This window comes from Pseudopipra pipra, chromosome 11 (assembly GCF_036250125.1).
Source record: "Pseudopipra pipra isolate bDixPip1 chromosome 11, bDixPip1.hap1, whole genome shotgun sequence".
NCBI lineage: Eukaryota > Metazoa > Chordata > Aves > Passeriformes > Pipridae > Pseudopipra > Pseudopipra pipra.
Genome location: NC_087559.1, coordinates 644,516 through 657,636, shown reverse-complemented (window position 1 = coordinate 657,636; position 13,121 = coordinate 644,516). Strand labels below are relative to the sequence as shown.

General features: G+C 54.0%; 1 protein-coding gene across 4 annotated transcripts in view; it reads right to left on the bottom strand.

Annotated features, from left to right (window-relative positions):
- Positions 1-13,121, bottom strand: part of SRGAP3 (SLIT-ROBO Rho GTPase activating protein 3) — a 575,259-nt gene that overhangs the window by 548,220 nt on the left and 13,918 nt on the right. For 2 of the 4 annotated variants that reach the window (XM_064667087.1, XM_064667089.1), the window contains exon 1: positions 2,389-2,811. The exons of 1 other annotated variant lie outside the window; for it this stretch is intronic. In XM_064667087.1, coding sequence (XP_064523157.1) covers positions 2,389-2,455 — 67 coding nt within the window. In that variant the 5' untranslated portion in view covers positions 2,456-2,811. Of the gene's footprint in view, positions 1-2,388; positions 2,814-13,121 lie in introns of those variants that run through there. One more of the 4 variants, XM_064667090.1, reaches the window with a different exon arrangement.

Here is a 13,121-nt window from a genome sequence, read left to right as displayed (position 1 = left end):
AGGTGGGTGATCATGGTCACTGTCACAGAGAAGGTTAGATGGTGACACACCCTCCCCCATGTGAGGTTCACACACACCTCTAAGCGCAGAAAAGCCCCACTCCCTCCACAGCAGGTCCTGGGCCACTGGCCCCCCTTGGGTCCCTATGAGCACCATGACCAACTGCTGCCTTCTCACCAAACCTGTCTGCCCACTCACGTTTGCTCCCACTGCTCCTGTGTAGTGAAGAAGCACAAGCTACAGCAGAGCTCTGCATCGACCCCTCCAGAGTCAGACTACTATCCTCCTCTCAGTTTAGCAAGGTGGGAAGGTCAGAGACCCTCTGGGTCTCTGTCAGGGACATGGGATGGCTGTCAGGACACAGCTGTGACCACTGGAGACCCTGCATCTCACCAAGGTTACCCCAAAACCACCCTGGTCCTGTGACAGACCTGATGTGTCCAGGGATGGAGCTGCCACCTCCTCAAAGGCAGCAGGCTGGCAGCACACGGGCCGTTGGGTCTGACTGCCCACCTCACCCCAGCTACAGGCGCAGTTACACCCTGCCCACATCCAAATTAGCCTTTATTCAGGTGAAAACACAGACCAAGCACCCTACATCAGGAAACGGACATTCCTGGAGGTGTAATTAGGCACAGAACAGCATCAAGAAAATTATTACTGGCCCATCAGCAAACTATGTTACAGCTGCCCAAAACATGATTGCAGTGGTGCAATAAAACACCCTCACACGTACTCCAGCATTAACGGCCTCACATATGGAAACCATGAGGCTACAGAAGCCGGGCCAAAAATGATCACGGCACATGAGTACTCCAGTTACAAACAACAATCAGAAAAAACACTGGAGACGTCTGCAGTGAAGCTTTGGAACAGCTCAGAGCCAGTCCTGCCCCAGCAGCCCCTGTGCACCCTGAGCACCCAAGAAGCAGAAACAAGCCGGCCCAGGACATCTTTGAGAACAACATGAAACAATGGGACAGTCTCTGGGAAAAAAATGCAAATCCCCTCCCATGAAATGAACAATACCACATGCTAAAAGAATATTTCATCTGCTTAACTGTGGGGTGCAATAACATCAATTTGCCCAAATTACACACAAGCAGAAAGGTAATTGGCACTGAGCAGAGTGTGTTGTGACTGTTCCGTCACTCTTTGAGGCCACCTACAAAAGACCGAAATGCAAGAAAGTAAACAATGGCACGAAACCAACAGCCAGCCCCTTCCCCAGAATCCCTCCCTCTGGCATGGCACTGCCGCAGTTAGGCAGAGACTTCCAAGAGCAGTCTGTGCAGACCAGCCATCACCCAGTTGAGCCGGGATCTGCAGAAAAAGGGAAGCTTTTGAGGTTGCACAAGCATGGGTTAATCTGCAGAAAAGCTATTTTTTACATTTTTAATTAACTCAGACTTAAACATAACAAAGTGGTGAACACATATCCATATAAAACAACGGAGCAAAGGGAGAGCAGAGACAGTTTTATATAATAGCAGAGGGACTGAAAGGGGACACACAAGGAAAAGGCGTGAGGGAAGCAGCTGAGTATCCTCCAGCTGAAGGTGGGAAAAGGAATTGTCATCAGCTAACAGAACTGGCAATCGTTGCAACAGTGAGTAGATTGATAAACTGAAGTTATCCAAAAATATCCGTTAATACAGTTTGTTACGGACACTTAAAATTCCTGGGTGTGCAATAGAGAGCAGGTTACTCCGGCTCATTTCCCTCTGCCTCCAACCAGCTTAGCCCTTCCCTGGGCTGAAGAGCTGCCATGTGTCACAGGGTACCAACTTTCTTTCGTAACAAGAATTAACTTGGAGCCTGGGATTTGACGCTTGGTGGTCTCAACAGACACAACCTCTCATTTTATTCCTCTCCAACTCTCAGGAAGGCAGCGGCTGCCGCACAGCTCCGCACCCCGCACCAGTACCGGCACTTGCATAATAATGACTGCGGGCCTGGAGGCGCGGGGCCGGAGCACGAAGGCGAAGTTCCTTACATAAGGACCGCAGGATCGATGCGCTGCTCGCCGGGAGGCCGCGGGCAGCGCTCCCGACACCGCACAGGCCCGGGGCTGCCTCCGAGCCCCGGTGCCGCTCCCGTCCCCGGGGCGGGCGCTGCCCGGGTGGGCGCGGGGCGCTGCCCCGGCCAGCGCGGCTTCGGGGGCTGAACGATCGCTGCCCATCCCCGCACGCCAAGTGCCCGCACGGCGATGGCACCGCCGCCCCCCGCGCCCGGCAGGCAGGGCCGGGGCTGCCGCGGCCGGCGGTGCCGCAGCGCGGGAGGGGCGGGGGTCGGCGGCACAGCCCCCGCGGCCGGACCGGCCCGTCCCCGCCCCGCCCCGCACACAAAGGCGGCCCCGCCGCGCCCCGCACCGGCCCCGCTACGCACCTTTGACCTGCGCCTCGTAGTCGGCGATGATCTCTTTGTCCTTCTTGAACTTGCCCTGCGCCGACATCGTGCGGGAGGGCGCGGGTCCCGCCGGGACCGCCGCCCGCCGCGCTCCACCGCCGCCTCACCCGGCCGCGGCCCCGCCGCCGCCCGCGCCCACCGTCATTGGCGGCGCCGGGGACACCGCGCACCGCCCGCACCGCGGGGAGCGCGGCGGAGCCGGGAGCGGAGCGGAGCCGGCGGAACCGACTGAGCCGAGCAGAGCCGGGCAGGGCTGAGCTGAGCCGGGCAGGGCTGAGCCGAGCCGAGCCGAGCCGAGCCGAGCCGAGCCGAGCCGAGCCGAGCCGAGCCGAGCCGAGCCGAGCCGAGCCGAGCCGAGCCGAGCCGAGCCGAGCCGAGCCGAGCCGAGCGCAGCCGCTCCCGCCGCCGGCCGAGGCGGGGCCCTGGCGCCGCTCCCGCGCTCAGGTTGCGCGCGGGGCGGGGCGTCCCCGGGCCCCGGCCCCGCCCCTCTCGGCCCCGCCCCGCCCCTCTCGGCCCCGCCCCGCCGGGCTGCGAGCGCGGCCGGACCCCGGACCCCCGGACCCCCGGACCCCCGGCCCCGGCCCCGGCCCCGGCCGGACCCCGCCGAGCGGCCCCGCCGGTACCGGTGCGTGCCGATCGCCCCGGTTCCCACCCCGCGGGCGGCGTCTGTCGCTGTCCCCGCGTGTCCCCGCTCCCGGAGCAGCCCCTTCTCAGCCCAAGGCTCCGGCCCCATCCGGACGCCGCCGGGCCAGCGGGACTGCACTGGGGCAGATTTGTCACCTTTTGTTAAAATGAGGAAAAAAGGATAAAGCGTTCGTTCCAGCAGAAGCAGCAACAGTGCTTAAGGCTCTTTTCCAGGGGCCTTGGCTGAGCAGTTGGGACCCGGTGCCATGAAACCCCACACACTCGCCAGCAGCGTTTCCAATGGCTCATCCGAGCCCATACACCAGCCATGCTGCAGACTCGGCTTCTGCAGATCCACAATCCACTGAGTGGCTCCTCTGTCCAGTTCCAGCCACGCTCCCACCACTGCTCTGCACAATAGGTCCTTTTGTGGGTGTCCTGTGAGGACTGAATTCAGGGAGATTTGATGATTCACAGTTACTCTGCCAGCTTACAAAAAATAACCCCAGCCCATTACACAAATAATTTACCTAGTGCGAGCAGGCGGCACAGAGGAGCATTCTGCATCCCAGCGGCCGGGAAAGGCCCGGGGAGGAGGGAGACAAAGCAATCACTTCCAGGGAAGCACAGCCACTGCGGAGCACGAGGCCCGGGGTCAGGGCTGAGCAGGGTCACTCCTGCTCCGGGAGAGCCCCAGGGAGGGCACGAGCTGTGCCAGACCCCCACTGTCACAGGGAGAAGCAGAGCACAGGGACCACAGGGCAGGGAGGGCACAGTGACAATGGCCATGAGCGTGGGGCAGAGTTTTGTGGCGGGGCAGAAGCAGCTGGAGAGCACATGCTGGTCCCTATGGCCAGTTGTGCACCGTGGGGGACACAGGAAAACACGATTCTCCAGCTCCAGCATTTAGGGGACAAACCCCTCTGGGGGTGAACAGGCAGGGCCAGCAGCTGGCAGGGCCTGAAGTGACATGGACACACAACAGCAATCCAGTGGAGCTGCCCTGTGGGATTCTCCTTGTGCTGGTGTGCCAACCCACAGAGCTGTCAGGCTCCTGACCTGGCAGCTGCAGAAGTGGAGGAGAGAGCTGGGGGGAGCAGGGCAGCCTGGGCACACCCGGGGGAGGAGTGGGGTTCTGTGAACCCCCGATCTGACAGCCGGGCACAGGGGAACGAGGGAGCCAAGTGGGGAGGCTGAACAAGAATAGAAGACCTGACAGCAGAGGGCTGGGTGCAGCCAGCACAAAAGAGGCAGGAGAGAAATGGGGACAGAAAGAGGCCACAAGCAATCCTGGGGTGAGCTGGAAGGGTGCAAGAGGGACCTGGGCGCAGGAGCTGCTTCCCTGGTCTTGGCAAGGACATCAGTGAAGGAGTGTTGACACGTCAGCTGAGAGAGCTGGGAGGTCTGGGGGCACAAACAGCAATTGCTGAACTGAGATAATGGAAAGGAGCGATGGAGGAAAAGCCATTGATCTGGGATGGGGAAGCCAGGAAGCTGTGCCCACTCTGTGCCCAAGGCTGTGTAAACCCCCAGCAGGGCAGGCAGCAGGCTGGCCGTCCGCTCTCACTGCTTTGGGTTGTGTCACTCACCAATACGCTAAAGATTTTGTGTCAAAACATCTTTGAAACACAATTTACCTTGGTCTGGGCAGTTTCACAGCACTGAGAACGGCAGGATGGGGTGACAGAGCCTGCTGGCAGTACAGCTCGTTATTGGTTAGATGGATGATGCAGAAGGCAGACAAGAACAAGCCAAAATGCTGTGTGCAGGGAGGTGGCTGGGAGATGAACTTATCTCCTAAATATTGCTTAGGTTGGGTGAGGAATTTCTGATGGTGGGCAACATAACAGCTGACATGGGGAAATGGAAGAGAGATCAGAGCTCTATTAAGCTGTTAACAGATGTGGTAAAGGAAAAGAGAAAAATAACACACATTTTTTACAGAACAGGAACATGATGTCATGTTCTTTCAAAGCCAGTACCACTCTGAGGGGACCTTACAGTTCAGAGCTCGCTCTCCACAAAAAAAACCCAAACAAACAGGAAAAGAGAAGCACGGGCCATTTTATAATGGATTCGTTCCAGCGGCAGTCACTTCACCTTGTAACACCCACAGGGATTTGGAGAGCAAAGACCAACATTTCCTAAAACAACCTGTGCCACAGGACAGATTTTAATTTCTTGCCAGATTGGTTCAAACGTATGAGGCCCCCTCTAAGGTCAAAGCCAAGAGTCTAAGAGTGTTGCACATCTTTTACCAGGGTGGTCCACAATACAGTGGTGAAAGAAAAAACTCAAACAGTCATGAAATGATCCAGCAGCGTCAGGGTTTTTTGTCACTCAGATACCAGGAAGAATAAAGAAGCAGCGATGGCTGAAGAAAAATAATCCAATCACAAATTAATGATTTTTAATAAATACCAACATCTAGGATCATTTGTGGAATTTCAACTTAAAACAGCTTCTTAAAAGGAAGGATTACATTCTAATTCACTTTGTGACACTTCCAACACAGAATTTTTAAATGAAGAATGGGATGGGATGGGATTTAATCATAATAAACACTTCAAGCTTGAGGTATAGAGAAACCAACAGTAACTATGGCAACGTGGTCACTCCAGTAAGGCTAATCCAGATTATTTCCAGGGCAGTAGCCTTGTGTGTGCTCAGGAAGCAGAGGTAATGTTGGCTTAAAGCAATTCCTAAATTAAGGAAAATTCTTTAGGCAGAAGCTGTCTTGCACTCTTTGTTTCCAGCTTCAGACTGTGTTTCATGATGTGCTGAACATACACACAGCGGCCTCAGCAGGGTACACGAATGCTGCTTCCAGAGAGTCACTTGTGTACATTGCCATGAGTCAGGCAGACCCTCTGGTCATGCATTCACAGACTGGTTTGGGTTGGAAGGGACCTTGAAGCTCATCTCATTCCAACCCCCTGCCATGGGCAGGGACACCTTCCACTAGACCAGGTTACTCCAAGCCCCGTCCAACTTGGCCTTGGACACTCCCAGGGATGGGATATCCATCATATCCCCTCTCACACCAGTGGAGCTTTGCAAGGGAAGGCTGGAGCCAGGCTGGAGCCAGGCTGGAGGCCTCACCAAGCCACAGCTGATATGGACACTGAGCTGTGTGTTAAAACCCTTCACAACCTCATGCCAGAGCCACGGCTGCAGCACTGGCACCAGTTACCCAGCCCAGAGAGTAAGGCAGCTCATGTGACATGACCCCAATTCTCCTTGGTCTTTCTGCCTTCCTGAGGTCTCTGAAAGGCAGAATCCCCTGTGCCATACCTTGGGTTGATGGAGTTGGGGAATGGGGACAACCTTGGCATTGCTGAATCCTTTGCAGCCTCTCTGGGAAGCTGCTGTAGATCCCTACTTGGTGAGACCAACTCTTCCAGTCCAGACTTGGGGGTCGCCAGGAGATGTGGGCTCTGCCTTGGGCTCGTGGGACCTGCAGCAAACCAGCCAGAGTGGGAGAAAGTGCCAACACAGAAAGTGCTCAGCTGTAGCAGGGTCATCTGGGGAATAAAATCTCTGTGAGCCCAGCCCTGCTGGCTGGCTGCTCTGCAGGAATGGCACAGCTCTAATACAGCCAGACTGCTGGGGAAAGACTTCCATACACACATTTCCCAGTGTAAGAAAAAAACGGTTGAAGACATGTAACATAGAAACTGTTTGTGCAGCACCACATAACCTTTGTTTTTTCTGAACCTTACATCCTTTCCTGCAGCAAAGTGCTGTTATCTTGTCATATTAACAAAACAACTAGTTCTCCCTCTGTTCCCTTTTTTATCTGTGTAGTGAAGTGCCATCATAACTTGGCACTGACCTGCCTTTGCACCCAAAATAACTGCAGCCGAAGACAAGTCTTGATTTCTGTATGCAGACACATGTTTCTTTTCAGGTAAAGCATCCCAGAAGTTTGCTTTTTATTTTTACTTTATATGGGTTTCCAACAGCTCAGTTGTAAGTAGAAGGGTATCTCCCAAAAGTATGAGTGTAGGGTCCTTGCAGCCATGAATATTCAGAGAAGAAGCAGAGCACTCTAAATATGTGCCCACCTCAATCTCTGCCTTTTCTACTGTTACCATTTTAAGCCTTTGTCATACCAGTAGAATTCAGCATTACACTGGTCAATAATTCAAGTCACTGTAAGAAATGGGAATATTTATTTGTGACTAAAAGCACAAGGAATTATGATCAACAACTTGTCAACAGCAATAATTCCCTGCAGCTCTAATTCTCCTGTAAAAGGCACTGGAGTAAGAAGCTACTCAGAACCTGCTGTCACTGCATGAGGCCACAGTTGCACCACAGACGTTATCAGTGGTGAAAGGGCTCTTGTGAGCAGTTTCCTGCTAGAGATCTGTTACCTCTGTTTCCTCGGGGAGGTTGCCCAGACCCTGTGGGCAAAGCTGTGCTTTCTTTTTCCTGCTGTGACCAGCAGCTTCCGCTGGTGCCTGCTCAGCCACTGCTCTGGGAAACAGGCACCCTGTGCCCACACCCAGGCTCTTTAGGAAGGACATCCCCTGCACAATGCTGGCATTTTGTGTTAATATCCAAAGTGTGCATCTGAAATCCAAGCAGCTGTTTAAGTCCTGCCCACAGGATGGGTTGGAGTCCTTTGCCCTGGACTAAAGCCCCCAAAGAAGTGCTTTTGCACAACAACTCTTGGGGAAAAGTGACAGGACCCATGCTTCTGGTTAACTCTGTTGGGCTCCTGCCTTGGCTTTGATCTTGTACTAAACCCACGTTGGCTCAGACTCTTCTTGAGCCTGTCCCTCCTGCACACACCTTGCTGAAGCTGCCAAAGCCAAACTGTTAGTTATACTCCCACTAATTCAGAGTAAAGCTAAATATGTGATATTTCATGTGCGTCAATCACCTCCCTTTCTCCAAATGTCGTTGCCTCTGCCTCTATTTTCTCCCATTTTGCCCTATTCTCTTCTCCTCAGGGGCGAGGATTCCCCACACTGCACTCCCAGGAGCCACAGCTCCACCACCCAGCATGGTCCCACTGTCTCATGTTTCACAGCACAGCACAGCTCTCTCCAGGGTTCGGTACAAACCCCTGTCATTTGGTGCAGTTGCATTTGCAGTCTGGCTGTGACTTGATCCATGCTTTGCTCATGTGGGATGATGCTGTTCTCCCGTGGTTACCTGCTGCCAGGAGTCCATCCCAGTGCTAGTAGCAGTGCATGTTTTGTGTCATCTCAGACAAACTCGAGTGGCCTCTCTTCCCCTCGCCCCGTTCCCCACAGGGTTCCCCGTTAGCCCTTCCGGAGCAGCCCTGTCGCACGAGGCACACACAGGTGACAGTCGGACACAGTGACAGAGCACCTGCTCCAAAGGCTCGGGGCTGTGACCATCCCCACACAGGAGCTCTGGACCTCGGGAGCCAAGGGCCAGGGCTCTGAAGGTGACAGTCCCCACACTGAGGCGGGTCCCTGTCAGGCTCTGTCCCACCGAACCCAGGGCATCTGCGTGTGCAGACGTGATCCCAGAGATGCAGGTCTGTGGCCTCCCTAGGGTCTGCCCCACAGGAAACATAGACTGGGGGGTATAGGGGGAAAGAACTGAAATGCAGCAGTGCTTTAAAACCAATTTTAACATTCCTAAATCCAGACGATCTCTGTTCCAGTTACTCAGATTTTATGTTTCTGTGCTGTGCCACCGGCATACGTTGAACTTTGCCGAAATCGTACTTGCCAAGAACTGTTTGTTTCTTTTTAAAGAATATCAAGGCTTTGGGGATTTTGGTACAGAATATGAGTCGTGGCTTAAAACATATGATGTCCACATGCAGAAGAAATAAAGCCAAGAAATCCAGTGTTTATAATCACCCACTGGATTTAAATAAGTTAATTTGATTTAATTGGTTTCTGAGGGGAAGGAGGAAAGAGCAACACAGGAATTCTTGTCAAAGGAAGGCACGATTTCCATCTGAAATCTAAGACAATTAATGCAGCAGGATTCAGTTACTGAAGGCAAAAAAGAAGGGAAATCAGGAGTCAATTGAGTTGCTGCAAAATTTAATATCTTGCTGTCATCTTTGTTCTTGGTAGAGAGTTGCTGTAGCAACAGACCAAAAAAGAACTTGCACAAGAGGAGGAGCTTGCTGCTCTTTTAACAACATCTCTTTATCCTCCCTGAATTACTGTTTCTGACCAGTCAATGGCATCCCGCAGTATCAATGACTCTGGACACAAGGCCAGAGCCTGAGGTATTACACGTCACACACACAGCAGTGTTTTCTGCTCCTCCCTGCAGGTCATATGGTGGCAATGTTCTTCTGTAGGACTGAGCCTGTTTTTATCACATCCAAGATGCTCCTATTCCTCGATCCATTTCCATCACTGGGGGCTCTGCATCCTGCAGATCAGCACTGCCTGTGACAATGCAGCTATAAATAAGAGACAGTTTTCCCTACCATTGCCTTTCCAGACGATGCTGACGGCACAACAGCTCACAGTAGCTGCATGGGACAGCAGAAGGCAGCAGCTCCAGGGTAGTGACACCAGCAGCCTCAGGGCCACTGCACAGGGCAGAGCGAAGCCATGGGCAGTGGGTCACACTGAAGCCAAGGGAGAGCTCCCACATTGGTGGCTGTTGGGCTGTCAGTGTTTTCTGACACTTGGGTCCCTGCTGTTTACTGTTCCCAATTTAGTCACACATGATCTCCATTTCTCCATCTGGAATGTGAAACCCACTAACGGCATTTTTAGGCACTTTGGGATCCAGAACTCCTAAGTGCAGGAGCAGGTTGGAGGGCAGCCACGGGAGCTTTCCCTGTCTGCCCTATGGAAGGGCCCCTTCACTGCCCAGTGGGAGTAGCACCCCCAGCCTGGCCATGATGGTCCTGAACATCCCTGCACCCAAACAGGGTCCCCGCGTGTCACAGCAGTCCACCTGACATGGTGCTTGACTGAATTTGGCAGCAATGCAGGGAACTGAGGGACATCCCTCCGTTCCTGCCCAGTGTTCCCAGCAGCACTCTGCTCCGCTTGGCAGCAGCAAAGGGCAGGAGGAGCATGTGGGTGGGCATGGGGCCCACTGGGACAAGAATGGGGGCTGATCTGGGACACCGAGATCTTGGCCACATCCCTGTTTCCATGTCTGTAAGTGGAGTTAAAATTCCTGCTCCTTTCTGGGAGACTCTCCTGTCTGTTGATGCAAAGGAGCATCCCCTTGTGTGTGGGCTGGGTGTCCCTGCAGTCCTGCCCCTGTAAACAAGCACCACTGACCTAGAGATTTGGCCTAGTTTGATTTTTTTAAACTTCACCCCATTCTTCCTCACTCCAGCATCTCCATCTGTCCTGGCACTACCTGCAGCCAGGGAGGCTTCTGGCAGCAAGCTGTCAGGTGACTGGGGCACCTGGCACACAGCAGGTCACCAGAGCAAATGGCATGGGCACCACAGGTCACCAGAGCAGACAGCATGGGCACCACAGCACGTCCCTCACCAAAGCCACCCCAGGTGCCATCGTCGTGTCCCCAGGGCTGCAGTGAGGGCCCTGCCTGCCTGTGGAGGCTGGAGCCCTCCTTGCACCCTGGTTGGCATTTTTGCTGAAATGACTCGGGTCTGTTGTACTGGAGGCAAATGATGCAGTACCTGCAGCTGGAGCCAGGCGGGTGGAGGGGCCGCCCGCGCCCTTTGTTTGGTGGCAGCAGCCCCTGCCCGCTCCCGCCTCGCTGGGGGCTTCCAGCGGGAGAGGGGAGAGGAGAAAAGGAAAAGCCTGGGAAACTGAGCCTGCACTGTGCACTCACACAAAGCGCTATTGTTCGGGGCTCAGAGATGCAGTTTAGTAGGGCAGGCTGTCCTCCCCAGCGGCCCCGCACGGCACACAGGCCCAGGGGAAGCTGCATGCGGGGCCTCTGTCTGAAGTGACAGCGATTGATGAGGGAAAAGGGGCCAAATGGAAAACATGGCTTTGAGGGAGAATTCAGCCCTCTCATTAGAGCTGAATATAGCTGGCCAAAGGGGCCTTCTCCTGGAGAAGCCCCAGGCTTCAGCTGCATTCACAACTTCATTGTAAATTCCAGCACGACAGTGTCATTTCCCAAACAGAGTGGAAAGTTTTGGGGTGTTTTTAAGCGCCCCTTCACAGTGACACAGCAGAGGCACAGAGACCTGGTGACCCGGCCCGTGCACCGCAGCAGCTCCGAGAGGTTTGATTGCACTGTCTGAGGTCTCAGTCGTGTAGTAGCAGCCCACCTAGAGGGGTTTTTTAGCTTTTTTTTAGGAACTTGGACTACGCACAGAGACATGGGTTCCGTGCATTACCCATGAATGTGCCACCCCATGGATTATCTCCCACTGGCCACACACAAGAAAACATATGCCCTGCATGGAACACCTGAACCCAGGGAGTCCGGCTGGTGAAGACGCACCTTCCCTGGAGAAGGAAGGCTGTTTACTGGAGCAGCATCAATCAAACCTTCCTGGTACAGCTGAAGGAGCATAAGCACTCTGCTGGCCTGTGCTGTGTCAGCATGCCTGGACCCGGCCAAGCCCCTCCTGGGTGCACAGCAACGAGGTGTTCCCGTGCCGAAGCCCCGGGCTGCCACCTTCTGTTCTGGGAGGGTCACCGAGCCCTGCCTCAGCCTTGGACAGCGATGCTCCCGCAGCTCACAGGGAATCCTGAGCCTTCACACAGGCTGCAGCTCGGGCTCAGCCATGAGGCTGCCCCAGCACAGAGTGAGGGCTGGCAGTGCCCGCTCCACTCAGCGCCACAGGGACAGAACAGCAGCCTGGGGCAGGCAGGGAAGGTCTGTTAAACCACCATAGGGCACATCTCAGCCCTGGCTGTGCCTGCAGGATGCAAACTGACTCCTGGAGTGAGGCAAGGACAGCAATCCATTTTTATGCCCTGTTTTTAAAGCTGTTTTCTTCCCTCTATTCCCAGCATCACTGTGCTTTGGGTTTGACAATTTGTGTGCACAGTGAATCTAATTTGATTTTTATCCCTTTTGTCTCCCTCTATTTTGCACACTACATTAGGCTTTTGTTCCAAGGCAGTTAAAGCAGATTTGCTGTGTGCTGTGAGCTGCCTCACAGTGCTGGCAGAGCCTCAGAGCACAGACAAGCATCACGTAACAGATATGCTGTCGATAAGGGGGAGGCTTGCACAACGGTGAGGCCCAGAGAGCTGGGATTCTCAACAGCAGTAAAACCAATTGTGCGTGAGCAGGTTCCTCCAGCTGGAGAGCTGCACCCTGCACTGTGGTGGCTGGAGCTGCAGCCTGTGGGGGACTTGTCACGGAGGCTCCAAGAGCTCCGACAGAAATAGCAGCTCTGCTGCTGTTCAGCTACACCCTGATGTTTGGTTTCTCCTGCCCCTCTTGGTAAACTTACACTGTGCTGACCATGCTGCTCTTAGCCCTGTGACAGGTGGAGCTGGCAGGGCAGCAGCTGTCTGTGCCCGAGGTGTGTCCCCACAGCCCCTGCAGGCTGTGCTGTGCATCCCACCCCCGCCGCTGGACTGGGCCGGCTCCTCCTGTGATGCTGCTCAATGAGTTGCATGTGACTCCTTCCTTTTAGACAGGATCAGGAGCGTCCCAACATGTTCTAAGTATAGCCACAATTGCTTTCCAGAAAAAAAGCTGCATTAATTTGTGTTGGCACTGATTTGGCAGTGGTTTCCCATGTGCCAATCATTATGATACATTTCCTTTTCTACCCTCCCCTAATCACTGCAATAAGAAAAATCTGGTTTACAGTGACAGTGGCATATCCATTAGATATTATTTATGTGTACACAGAATCATAGATGCTTAAATGTACATAGATTCAAATGCCTTGAGGAGGAAACAAGGACAAAAGATATTTTGTCTTAAGACAATAAAAAGTACATGGTATGAGAGAAGCTACTGGTTTAGCAATACTAGAAATTTTTTTTTTTAATTAATGTGGACTTTTTATACCTGTGGATTTCAGTTTGAAGGAAAAAGGCCACCCTCCCAAGTTGAGCACAGCAGTGCTCAGAGAGGCGGCCCTGGAGGGAGAGAAAGCTGAGGCAGAGCTGTGGGATCAGCTGAGGCAGAGCTATGGGATCAGCTGAGGCAGAGCTATGGGATCAGCC